Source organism: Numida meleagris, chromosome 1, assembly GCF_002078875.1.
Source record: "Numida meleagris isolate 19003 breed g44 Domestic line chromosome 1, NumMel1.0, whole genome shotgun sequence".
Classification (NCBI taxonomy): Eukaryota; Metazoa; Chordata; class Aves; order Galliformes; family Numididae; genus Numida; species Numida meleagris.
The window spans coordinates 23,461,266-23,474,668 of record NC_034409.1 but is presented as its reverse complement, the minus strand read 5'-3'; the positions used below and the strand labels follow the sequence as shown (position 1 = coordinate 23,474,668).

The 13,403-nt window shown below is 38.9% G+C and overlaps 1 protein-coding gene across 4 annotated transcripts in view; it reads left to right on the top strand.

Moving 5' to 3' along the window:
- The window catches only part of CPED1 (cadherin like and PC-esterase domain containing 1), a 158,498-nt gene that overhangs the window by 44,836 nt on the left and 100,259 nt on the right, over positions 1 to 13,403 (top strand). For all 4 annotated transcript variants that reach the window (XR_002434485.1, XM_021384823.1, XM_021384822.1 and 1 more), the window contains exons 4-5: positions 1,109 to 1,215; positions 3,057 to 3,132. Coding sequence is in view for 3 of the 4 variants with exons in the window: in XM_021384823.1 (XP_021240498.1) it covers positions 1,109 to 1,215; positions 3,057 to 3,132 (183 nt within the window). In the remaining variant the exon portion in view is untranslated. The remainder of the gene's footprint in view (positions 1 to 1,108; positions 1,216 to 3,056; positions 3,133 to 13,403) is intronic.

Here is a 13,403-nt window from a genome sequence, read left to right as displayed (position 1 = left end):
AGAGGAACCAATCAACTAATCACTGGAATAGCTGCCCTACAGGGAGCTTTGACCAAACACTTTACCCTACTGTAGATGCTTTACAGCTTTTGTGGCTTCCCTTTCTGTTTGGAAGTTTTTATTTCTAATCGTCATCCTGTCACTGAAAGGATTTACCATTTACTTAATATATTCATGGTATCCTCAAGAGATATGGTCATTCTGTCAGTCTTTTCAAAAATGCCACCTTCTCTAACTAGTCCAGATTAGGAAGGCTGTGTACAGAAGAAGAACATACCCACTTCAGGGAGCTGACCATGCTAGTTTCAAGCTACACCAGCTTTTCTACACTGCATCGTTCACTGAGGTACGGGCAGACTCCAAGACTTATTTATTTCTAACCTGTAATGGTATTTTAATTAGTAAAATTAGTTAGTTTTGTCTTTCCATCAGATGGTTATCTCTGACTCCAGTGTTATTTGTTTCCTGAGAATATAGTCCTGTGGTATTATAGATCAGCTTCGCCCCCAAAAGAAGAATTGGTGACTCAGAATCTACCTATTTGCTCAGCGCAACTTGATTTCCTCATGTGCACCAGATTCTTAACAATCTATTATCTAATATTTAGGAAGCTGCTACATTAAAATGACTGGGAATTCCTGCAATTTGCAATAGCACGACCAGTAAAATTTACTGTAAATTTTTTTCTCCCAGTAGTGAAAGACCACAGAAGATCATAACACACATTATGCATATGTGTTATAAATGTGTGTACTGAGGAGTTCAGAAAAGAGAGAAGATCAAAGCAGAACCATGCTATTGAACTTCTTAATTTCTGAATGCTAAACAGATGATTTATGTTAGCTCGGGTCAGACAACAGGGGACTGGACATCAGTAGGCATCATGAACCGTCTCAGATATAACTGGAGGTGCCAGCTGTGAAATACCTAAATATAGATCCGAAGCTTGGTAGTTAAATGTCATTTTCTCTTCTGCCACGTGTAGCTGTTCATGTGCTCAGCACTCCAACAGTTTGCTTTTCCTCAGGATTCTGCTTTAAGTACTTTAGTTAAAGTAGGAACTGCATGATGTTTTCTTTCTCAGTGTGGTTCTCTTCATTCCCAATAGGTAGCATAAGCCCTTGGGATCTTCTGATCTGCTTATCTTCCACAAAAAATGATGGTACTAGCTGCATTCAGAGAGATGACTTGCATCACCTGGAGTTATTCCAGAAGGTATGAGATTATGTTATCCTTTGTGGGAATCAGGGCACATGGGTAGCCCAATTTTTCAGCACCCACTCACAAAAGTAAATGTATCTGACACTCCTTTTACACTGCAGCAGCACGGTTCAACTGCTACAAAACAATTTTTTCAAGTTTCCTTTTTACTGAAAATAACTTGTCACATGCCAACATTTCATTTTATATCTCATCCAGAGATAAAAAGAATTTCCCATTTGGACATAGCATATTATTTTGGATGTAGGGATTTCAGTATAAATGGAATTAAAATTGCTAGAACTTAGTGTCAAGTCTCGCTCTCCTCTTCTTTGTCTTGAACTTCTGCATTCTTGGCCACCCTCAGCTTGAATGTCTGGCAGCAAAAGCATCTACAGAAGTCAGAGGAAACTTAAACGAGTACTATGTTGGAAAAATAAAATTTAGAAATGAGAAACAATTAGCAAATGTAGGCAATATTTTAGAATAGTAAGACAAGCAGGAGATAAAGCTGGACTAGTTTAGGCTTCACAGTTTGTGTCACTCCTAAGTTTTATCGAATGCAATTACTACTTGTAAACAGAATTCAGGCACCTCTCCAAACTGCAACAGTGCACCTACAATTGATAATGTGTGAGCTGAACCAGTGTCACCCTCCAAAGCCTCGATGGAAGCTCTTTGCTCTAACACAGCAGTCTGTGTACTCATAGTGCAAAGCATCAATGATGCTAAGATTAATTTATTTGTTTGTTTGTCTGCTTGCTTGTTTCTTTATTTTAGCTTGACCATATTGTGGGTACAATTTAGGTTGCTAAGATAAGTTAGTGCCTAAACAAACACCTGGCCTATTGGTGAATGTATAAGTGACAAACTGAGTTTGAAAAAGGTGACCAAATTGTAGACACATTTTGTTTTATAAATAAAAAATAGCAAAGTAAAATAGCACAGATAATAGCGCCAAGACTCTGACCTGAGAGACTGGGAGAAATAGAGTTACTTTGGAAAAGCAGTTAGTTCAGGTATGCAATACATCACGTTCTGAGAACACTTCTGTGTGTCCACTGAAAACAGGATGCCCTTTCTCACTGTATCCAAAATGTAATTTTTATAGCAGTTTCAGTTTGCTAGAAATACAGATGCTTTGATTTCAGATCTCAGATCGTAAAACCACTCAGGCCTCTACAAAGTGCTTTTTACTCATTCTGTGCAATACTACTGTATCTGATCCATATGTAACAACCCTAGCAACACTGTGCAATGTCCAGAAGTTTTGCACATGGATAACTGAGGTATAAGGTGATCAAAGGAATTGTCTAAGTTCCATAAGGAAGACTGAAGCACAGCAGGGACTTAAACCAGATGGCCACTGTGTCTGGATAACATTAAATTTTGGACTAACACTGCTTGCTGCTGACATGATCATATGACAGTGCAACACAGCTCCTTGTTGCAGAGACTGGATGCGTCTTTGTTATGTTAGCTTACCACAGTGCCCAAACACAGAAATTCTAGAGGCATAAAAGGTTTATGTGCACTGAAAGACAGAGACTGATAACCTGCAAAATACAGAGAAGTTGCACAAACTAAAAAGGGAGGCAAGGAAGAGGTGGCAGCTCAGCAACCAGGGAGAAGAGGCGTAAGTCTGAAATGATATTGTTTTATGGCCAGGGAGGAAGAGCCTGTGCTTTAGATTCATTATCCCATGTTGCAGGGATGGCAAAACTGTAATGCTAATGGGAGTTTTGTGCATGAAGTGCCCCTAATAAATTAAACACAAAACCATTGAGGAATCAAGCAAGAAGAAAAAAAAGCTATTTTCTGAATGAAGTTATTACAGCTTCTCTTTTCATGTACAGGTAAACCTACTTCCAGAAATTCAGCATTTCCTTTGCAGTAAAGAGGGATTGTGCCAGATAACAAAAGCCTTTTCAGGTAACTTAATTTCTTCTAATATGCATATGTGGTGAAGATTGTTTAGTAGTCATCATAGGAAGTCTCTGAAATGAGACCATTATGCTTATAAGTCCTTTGTATTTTTAGTCAGTAATGCTTAGAAAAAAATAAAATGTGTAAGAATAAAAACCATGAAAATGATACAAGAATCGTAATCAGTTTCTGATGGCACTTAAATGCAAATTGTAGTTGTGCAGTATCTTTTCAGGTAAAAACATTGCATTACTTAGCCACTGCATACTGCAGAAATAATTTGGCTATAAGTAACTTATTTTTGGACTATTCTGTGTTAATGTGGTGTATTGGTGTCTAGACTTCAAAGCCGTGGTTTCAGTGTGTTGTGTTTCTTCAGCTTTATACAAATGTTGTGGCATGGAGAAAGAGTAGGAGTTGGAGATTGGTTGCAGTCCAGACATAGTTTACTGATAAAAAGCTTTTGTATATTAAGAGCATTGACCAGAAATGTTTAGAGGTTATGGGACAGTTGCCAGAGAATTCTAATTTACTATGGGTGAAATTCAGCTTCAAATGGAAACTGGACAAAACTGTTGTGTGCGATACTAAGTCTATTTAAATTTTGGAAGGGCACATTCTGGTCTCAGATGCATCACTAAGTATCCAGCATTGATGCTATCTTGGATTTATGATCTATCTTCACTATATAAACTTTACTTGAAAGGTTTTTTCAATGTGTTTGTTTTTTATTCTAGCAACAACCAACCCCACATTTATCCCAATAGTATTTATCCTTGTTTGTCAGATACAGACATGAGATTTGTAGGTCTAATTTCCTTTCCTTGCCTTGACTTGCCTTTTTCTCCTTTTATATATATCCTGTATTTAGTGCATAAGGGAAAGATTTGCCACACGTCATTGAGCCATTTAGAAATTAGGTGTCTTCCGCACCATTATTCTACTTTTCCCCTTAAGTCAGTGGAGAGAGAGGAGCACCTTCAAAGGCTGCTCCATTTTACCTTAAACTCTATGCTTGAAGTAGGTTGGTTGAATTACACCCTGGGGGCAGGTATCACCAATTACATCTCACCACTGACTGTAAATGGAGCCTAGACAAGCAGCCTTGATTAAATGCCTGACTTTTGGATGCTTGGCTAAAGTTAAAGTAGATAGTTCCTAATCTAACAACATATATTTCCCTTTTAATATTTTTACTGTTTCATTTAAAGATTGATCAGTTTTTAAAACCGATGTGAAGAGTTCTCCTTAAAGAACTGTATGCTGAGTATCCCTTTAAATTGGACATTCACTTATTTTCTGATGTGGTAAATTGTCAAAACTGATCATAAGGAACATGCAGTATAATTAATATCTACCCAGGCCCCATGAGAATTCTTTATAGTGAAGCCGTATTACACCAAGTGAGTTTTAAGGATGTCTTCAGTGATGCATACTGCCTTGGGCCTCTTACACTGGAATGCGAATGAGAAAGTATATATAAAAGAAATGGATATAGTGCTGGTTTTGGACAAACCTGAGTAGATTTCTAAAAATTTGAAAGGAAATAATTACTTATATTGTAACAGACTGCTTTTAAAAAACACTGGTTACTATTTGGGGAAAAGCCAATTGCAGTAGTTTTATTATTTGCTGCCACAAAACCACAAACAGAAGAGGCACTCAGCACAGAGAACTTTCCCTTTAAAATATGCACATTCTCACTGCTGTCCATAAACTGTGGTACAAGCCACTGTGTGTATGTGGTATGTTAGACTGTTTGGTGTTCTATTCTCTTTAGGGAAGGGCAATTTGTAAGCATTTCATTCCATACTTGTTCTGCTAGTTCCTTCCTGGCAAAGAGAAATCTAACTGATGCTGAAGTGCTATTGAAATGAAGGTAGATTTGTGTGCTCAGCAGAAGCTTCTGACAGACCTTCTCACTCAGTAACAGAGGCTTATTCTAGTCATCTGCTGAAATACTGTCAGACTGAAAAAGGCTTGCTCATCACCTCTTAGTTATCAGTTTAAAAAAAGTTGAACCAAAATTAATTCAGTGTTTTAAAGTAGAAAGAAAGTCATCTCTTAAATCTAAGTGTCTCCACAACAGCATGTGGCTTAGGGGCTGAGGTAACTTTTTTACCACAAGAGTGTCACACCACTTGAGATGCCATGGGGAGGGGATCCAGGACACCCAGTAGGATGGGCAGACTGGGCACAGAACCTGTATACTATGGAATCCTAGATGGCAAGAGATGTCTACGTTTGGACAACTAAATCTAACACTTGATATCTAAGCTCCCCAAATTAACAGAAGTACAGTTTAGAGTCAGCACTTTCCAAGAGAATATTTAGTACCAGCATAATTTAGGGTTAGCTGAATAGCTCTAAGCTGACTGTATAGTCTGCACTGATATCCATGGACAGAAATAGGAATGTACACTCTGGCAGAGAGGGATTCATCTTTGAATAGACCAGATCTCAAAGTGCAAGTGTCTTAATTCAGAGACAAATCCTCTTTGGTATAAATGTAGGTGTGTTATCTAACTTAATATAACTAACTTATAGCTCTAATTTCACCTACAGAAGTTGAAATTAGAACCAGAAAGCTAAATCATTTGATTTCAGTGTAGCAGTTAAGGGGGCAAAAAGGCAAAAATTGAAGTAAACATCTATGTAGAGCCAGATACTACCCATCCCTTTCCATTTGTGTGGTATTCTTTTTGCTGGCATCCTCTGCAAGACTTTTCTTCCCAACAACAGCAAGATTGCCAATTATTAGGATTTGTTTAATCCTCAATTCTAAAATTATTTGGGGAAAGAACAGTTTTTGTCAGTATTTCCTCCACATAAGGGTTTGTTTCCCTTCAAATCAGTCACTTATTTTCATTCATGTGTGTTTGAGTCAACAGGACTTCTCTGCAATTCCTGCTGAAGAGGATCATTGGTTTGTTATTACTTTGTGTGCCATTTAGTCAGCTCCCCTCGGAGTCAACCAATTTCCTGTAAAAGTGAAAGTACAAAGTTGTTGCTCTAAGAATTATGTGATCTAATTAAAGACACACTGCGTTATAGAAAGGAATATGGGACAGCAAGGCAAAGAGGAAGGGATTACTGGATGTACTGTGACTATGACAGTGCTGATATTGATAAGCAGTGGACAGTGGGGTAAAGGTTATTGTTTTAAATATGTTGTTCTATCTGATGATATTCCTGGACTATTTTTTTTTTTTTTGTATTGTGCAACCCTTAAACTGCTAGGCTTCATGTTTAAGAGAATATGAACCTCCACATATTTCCATATATCAATTTGGCTTCTGTAAAGGAGAAGAATTACAGAAAATATCAGGTCAGTGCCTTTTCTTTCCTTCTTCTCTTTAATGGAAAATCTTTTCATCAGTCTGAAAATTCAAATTTGTTCTAAACATATGAGAAAAAAATTATGGACACAGGGAACTCAAACTGAAGCAAGCTTAGTTTAGAGGAGAAACTACGTGATTTTTATGGTTAAATAGAATTGAGTAAGAGAAGGAAGAAGATGAAAGCAGTTGCTGAATGATGGACACATGGCAGTGATTTTTCGATGTGGTATAAGAATGGTAATGGATCCTAAAATTCAGCATAGAAGAGACTGATAAAGGCTTGCTGCTCAGACTGAGAAGACTGGTTTCACTGTTGCTTATACATTGCATTTGGCTCAGTTTTTAGTCACGTGCCTGATGTCTGCTTATTATACAGGACTGGGGCCATGAGGAAGTTCTGGCATGAGTACTAAATGACAAAGGAAGTTATCCTGGCATTTATTTCTTAGGTCAGCAAAAGATGCATCTGTTGCAAAGATCCATGAGTAAAATTTTCCTGCAAATAGCTCAAACCTGTGAGGTTTGAGGCTACTGAGGTTGGAGAATGACTGGCAAAGGTATTTCAGGTGCTCAGACTCCACACCTCACCTCAAGGGGGGGTTGGAACTGGGATTGGATGCCTCCCAGATCTACTGTAACCTGAGAGATGGGAAGGACTGAGATCCACAATGTTTTAGGGAAGTTTAGGGCGCAGCTAAGACATCTTGATGTAAGCACAACAAATACTGCCTTTGACAGGTTTTGCCTGCAAAGCAGTGGGAATGTTTTCCTGTTTCCCAAGTGAACCAGACTCACCTGGTTCACCTCATCCAGGGCCCAGCCTGTGCCATGCATAACTCTTTTCTCTACCATCCAGACCACTGATTCTTTTTTGAAGTAATACTTTTTCTGCATGCCTCCATTCTGGGTTTCTTTTTATTAGTGTCACTAGTGCAGAGATTTTATGAGTGCCTGTGAGCCTTGCATGCTCCCTTGATCACCTACAGGGCTGGCCAGCAGTTTTAATCACACAGAAGTTTTGCGGATAGACATGACCCTAATGAAATGGGGTGGGAAGGAGAGCCAAGACAGTCCAGCTGTGTGACTGTGCTTTCACTATGTGACATGTTTACTGCCTGGTGCTCACTGGGGAGCCAACGACCTTCAGCTTCCCTCCCCTCTGCCTGGCCAATCGGCCCTGCTTGTCCCTAGTGTCCCTGGGTAACTCTGGCTCAGAAGATGAAATGAGTGGAGAAAGCAAGTAGAGAGGACAGCCTTAAAACCCATCACAGTCCTTTATTACTGCCCCCCTCATTAGCCAACATCCAGCAACACGCATTGGCAGGGCTGTTTACTTGTTTTTATTTTCCACTCTTTGTCTTGGATGATGTTGCCGTCTGACATCATTAATGAGATTGAAGGCAAGAGCAGCTTTCCTCCTCCTCTGCCACTGTCCTGGAGCTCTCAGAACCTGGTAAAAAATGCTGTCCAGCTGCAGTGAGCCTTCGGTGCTCTGCTTTCAGCTGCTGCAGCTGGCTGTCACCCCTTTGGGTGCTTGCTTTGGGTCCAGAAAGCCCCACTTAGCCTTCACTCATATACTGTATCTTTTACTGCATTACCAGAATCGTAGCCCTACTTACACACCAGTCGGACAGCATTTTCACTGTGATACTTTTTACAGAGTTTTACAACTTATCTGTAAACTTACGTTCTGATATGAAGGATGCACATGGAGAAACGTTTTTGGAAAATATTGAAAAATCCCTATCTTTCAACTGAGAGAATGCATTAGAAATGAAGAAGCAAACGTATTTTATAGATACTCCGCCAAAATAGAGAAGCAATGAACATAGTAAATGATTAATCTAAGCTGACACTGTGTTTGCTGGTGTTTTTAGAGGCAAAAATAAACAACAGGTATTTTGAAATGTTGTGTTATCTTTTGTGAAATGTTGTGTTATTCTTTATAACTCTGAAACTTCACAGGTGCTTTTAGCACAGATTTCAGTGCATTTTAACCCACAGTGTATATTTCCTTTCCATTGAGATCTGCTTTCTTATACATTTTTTTTTTGTACAGTAAATGCATTTTAGATAGCCATTGTTTAAATTTCCAGAAGTTACTAATAATGTGAAGTTTCAAGGCCAGTAAGATAAATAGCTGGTAGTGAGTGAGATATTGAACCAACAGAAATGTGTCCACCTTAAATGAAGCTTATAACAAGTCAAAGTCATCACAAGGGTGTTAAGTATCAAGCAAGAAATCACATTTCTGTGAAGACATTAAAGATTTTGCCAACACTTCATGGGGGCCAGGACTACTCCTAGCTTCCTTGAAGTGTTCAACACCTGCTTTGAGTTTCAGAGGCACTTTTTTCTAAGTGCACGGGTTGTAAAACTCTGAGTGTTAAAGGCTCACTTTCTTTAACAATCTCAAGGCGTAATGTGTAAGCCACAGGAAAGTACCAATCTTTGTTTCAGAGTCTTTTCATCAGATAGGTCAAATGGATAACAGAAGGCAATTAACTGGAATAGGTCTGCTTTCTGTGACAAGTGTGCAATGACCTCAAGTCATGTAAAAGCAGTAGTTCATCTAAAATCATCAATTCTCTGAAATCAGCACTGAAAAATGAAAAAAAAAAAAAGCACTTTGAATGGTCATTACTTTCATCGTTACACAGATTAGAGCAGGTTGCTATACATGGCTGAGCAAAAAGAATTAGACAGTGGGCTTTGATTAAAATGCCCTACCCATGGATGTGCTCAGGAGTCTGCCTAAGACTCTGAAAGCTTTTTAAGCATCTCCTGATGTGAAGCAGTCTTTGCAGCTGTTTAACACACCTTAGCAACCTACAAAGCCTGGAAAAGAGCCCAGCTGTAAATACCAGAAGAGGAACAGTTTGGAGCAATGCAGTTTGCCCACTCTTTGATCTCCAGCAGCCCGCACCAGTCAGACAGATGGATGATCCCAGCACAGAAAGCAATATGAAGTCATTCTAACTCACTGAGAAGTCATGTCAGAGAGCAAACCTGAGAGGCAAGCAGAAATGGCCTGTTATCAGTTCTTTCTGAATACTGTGCTGTATCAAAAACTGCTGAGAACTGACAGGAGGTGAGTGTCATCATTTCTTTTTTTCCTGTGTCAGAAAATTCAAGATCCTGTTAGAAACAGATTGCCACTATGAAAATTCAGAAAGGTGTTCAGAAGATTTCAGATGGCAAGTCTCCCATATGCCTCCAGGATTAATGTCCTTTTGTGTTTTGAATTTTTCTGATGTTTTTCCTGCTTAAAGGAAAGGAATTGGATGAAGACTCTGCAAATATTAATGTGCTGAGCTTACGATGTCCTATATGAAAGAAACGAATGATATGATGTTCTCAGAACAAAGCACAGCATTTTTGATATGCTTCATCCCATCTATAGCCTTGCGCTTCATTACACAACCATGGGCTACCAAGGTCACTCAATTGCTCTTGAAATGTTTCTAATAGATCTGACAGCTGAGCGGCACTTTAGAAACAAAATGGCCTTTTTTTCCAACAGAGACAATGGTTTTTGCTGTTTTTTTCTTCCTTTTTTTTTTTTTTTTTTGAATGTGCAAAATATAGCCTCTTTGATCTTGAGCAAACTAAGAAATTTAACAAACAAAACCATGTCACAACCCTTCTTGTAACATCAAAGGATTACATAAAGGAAAGGATAAAGAACATGGCACATCCTTGTTCGTCCTGCTCCCTTTTTCTTTCCATTAAGTGATGGTCGCTTAGTTCAACCAGCGAGCATATAGTTCAGCCAATGGGATCTTCTGCAGTTGAATCCATTACGTTTGCAGATCACCACATGTCCAGACTGACCTATGCATTCCATCTGCCATCTGTGCATGTGGCCACAGCCATGTGAACAATGACCTGGCTGGGTGTCAGGAGGTCTCGATTTGTCCAAAAGTAGTTCTAACCATTGGTAAAGCTTTTGCTCAGCCATATGCTGTTACTCTTAAATCAGCTATTCTTTATTGCACATGGGTTGAATCTCATGTTACACACCAGAAATCTGAGCCAAAGACAAGTGAATAACTTGGGAGCCGGAAATGGGGGAGAGGGAGCAAGAAATCATAGCTGTGTAAATTGTTTGAAAGGCCTCATTAGATACCAGTGTAGTTGCTGTCACTGTCATCTGATCTGTTTGACTCTGGTACTTTGAGAGATTGCAGGTGACAGAACAAAATCTACCACCAGTTCATGTAACAAAAGGGCACTTAATTTTTTTGATCTCAAGGTGTTGACTTGCTTTGGAGGTTCTTATACCTCTTGTTCACATATGCTTCCCAGCTGTTCCTCCGACTCAGATCTGTGTTTTACCCATTGCTGTGGTTAGAGGGCTAATGTGTGAATTCAGCTAAGAATTTGTAGTGGCTTCCTTACCCATCAAAATGGACAGAGAACACCCCAGGCACACCGAGAAGAGACTTATAAGGTTGAGATTTGTTAAGTGGTGCTGTTTGGCAGTGTCTTCAGTGGGACCATTTCAGAGATATCAGGATAAAAAGCCTTCTTCAAGCCAGAATTTCAATGAATTTTTTTTCCAAAGTGAAAGTGGGTGTCTGGTTTTAGGTCCTTTGTTTTATACTAAGTCATCACAAATGGCAGCAGCAAAAAGTAATTTTGGCAAAGCCAACAGCTTCTCTTATGAAAAACAGTACATTGCATAGCCTTTTAGGGACTGCTACTTGAAAAGGAAAAATGTTATTTTCTAGTCTGCATCTTTTTTTCCTTCTTCTTTTGATCTTGAAAGCTACAGAAATGATGCATACTAAGATAAGGATTTTTGGAAAAGGAAATGTAATCTGGACAGGAGACTACAATGTTGGGGCTCAGGTAATTTTTAACTTGGTTTCCCAAGCTGACTGACACATCTCAGCTGCTGAGCCTCTCTCATTTCTACTACAAAATGTTGTTATTTAAAATGTTGGTTATTTGCATTCTTTGAAAGGACTGGTTAATTAACAACAGCTTGTAGAGTGATTTCAAGATGGAAAAATGTGTCAATTGCCACAAACAGTAAAGGCATTGCAGGCTAATTTTCACTGATGATAGTGTTGATTAACAAATTCAGAACTCCAACAAACACTGTTACTGCTTCTTAGCAGTAACAAGAGTAATAAGAGTTGCCATGAGAACTGATACATCTGAGTGTTCACTGCTACTGATGACTCCTTATTATTAGCATAATGATATTTATTGGTTACTAGTAGATATACCAAATTAAGGAGCTGTCACTCCCTCATTAGCTCTGCCTGGTGGTGTACTATCATCTATCATCTCAAGGAGTAAGTGCCTTGTGAGAGCCTCATTTCCCTTTCTCCTTCTTCCAGCCCCTTTGTAATGGGCTTCCTCCCAGGTTGGCGCTAACAGAAACCCAATAGACGTGCTTAAGGTACCATACAAAGAGGATGGTCTGCAGAATGAGGAATAATTTAGGACCATTGCCCCTTTTATAGATCTCAGTAATAACCTATGTCCTGAATTTTCTTAACCTTCTCTTTGAGAAATGGCAGGTTTCCATTTTTGTCTTATGTCAAGGCATTTTACAGTGACTTATGGCAAAACTAAGGAGCTTCTCCCCAGTGGTTATGAGAATTTTAGGACGCTTATTTCATCTGTCTTTATCCATTTTTATTATGAGCTGCTACAGTAAAAGCTTCACTGGATAGTAAAAACTAAATTAATGTCAAAGTAATTTGACAACTTCCCCAAACAGCTAAAATTCTGATTTTAAAGGGCTAAATTTAAACAGGGTAAAGTACAAACCTCGTCTCATTATTTTTGAACTCTGCTTTGTGAGTTAATACTATACTGGTGACTTGTTTCCTTAGCAACACAATTAAAACGATATTTTAAAAGGGAAAATATACTCTGTCTTTCTGTTGAACCAGCTGAACAAGTAACAAGCTGAACAGCCCTTATCTGCTGCTTCTTCTTTTCAGTGAGATATTGGCTTTCTTTTATATAAGAAAATTGCATTTCAAAAATCATGCTCTCTCAACATCATGGTCATTTTAACTAAATAAATTGCTTAAAAATGTACATCTTTGACAAATTTTGGTTTTCAGATGATTTGGTAAGAGCTATGATTCTCCCTTCTATGGTTCTGTTAATTTTGTTACACAGCTATGCCTTAATCTGAATATGTTATAGGGAGCTTGGTCTCATACCACAATTCTGCCTCCTTTCAGCTGCAGGCTGTAGCTGTCCCTGTAGGACAATCTGTCTCCCTCTTTTGCTGCGGTATTGACAAGGGGTAGTTGGGATTGCTGTAACAGACTTGGCTGGATTTTGTGTTTCTTTGTTACTGCTTGTGGTCAATAGACCTCTGTCTTGCTGATTGCAGGCATAGGCCATGAGATTTGCATTCCAGAGTCTGTTCTGGGCTGTTCCTGATGGATGTGCTACAGGACCATGACACGCTGGGTCAGAGCTTGGCTCCTAGAGGAGCTGTGTCTTTTTTGCCACTGTAAGGATACATCAGAAAAAGATCTTTGAAGCCAGCCATGCATTGTGGAAGACGTGTACTTGTTTTTATAGTTCTAGTTTTGGCTGAACAGCAAATCTGTATGATGAAAATGTGGGAGTTATTTGCACTTGCAAATAAATAACTGAAAATTACTGTCGTGTAACTTCATAGTCTCTTTACAGGGTGGAAATTGCCGTAGTGAAATGCCATTATTTCTGCACAGAATGGGTATGGAAAACAAAAGCACTTGGTTTAGCTGATCCTCTCCCTGTGCATATTCAGAAGCAAGTCTGCTAAATAAATCACTTAATGGGAATTTACTGGCTCATTCCTCACAGGCAAGTAGGCAGACAGTAGCTTTTTTTATCTATGCACCATCAGCAGACAGGTAGGCACTTACAAAGTCCAAATCAGTTATAATGCATAGCACAAGACAAGGATGTCAA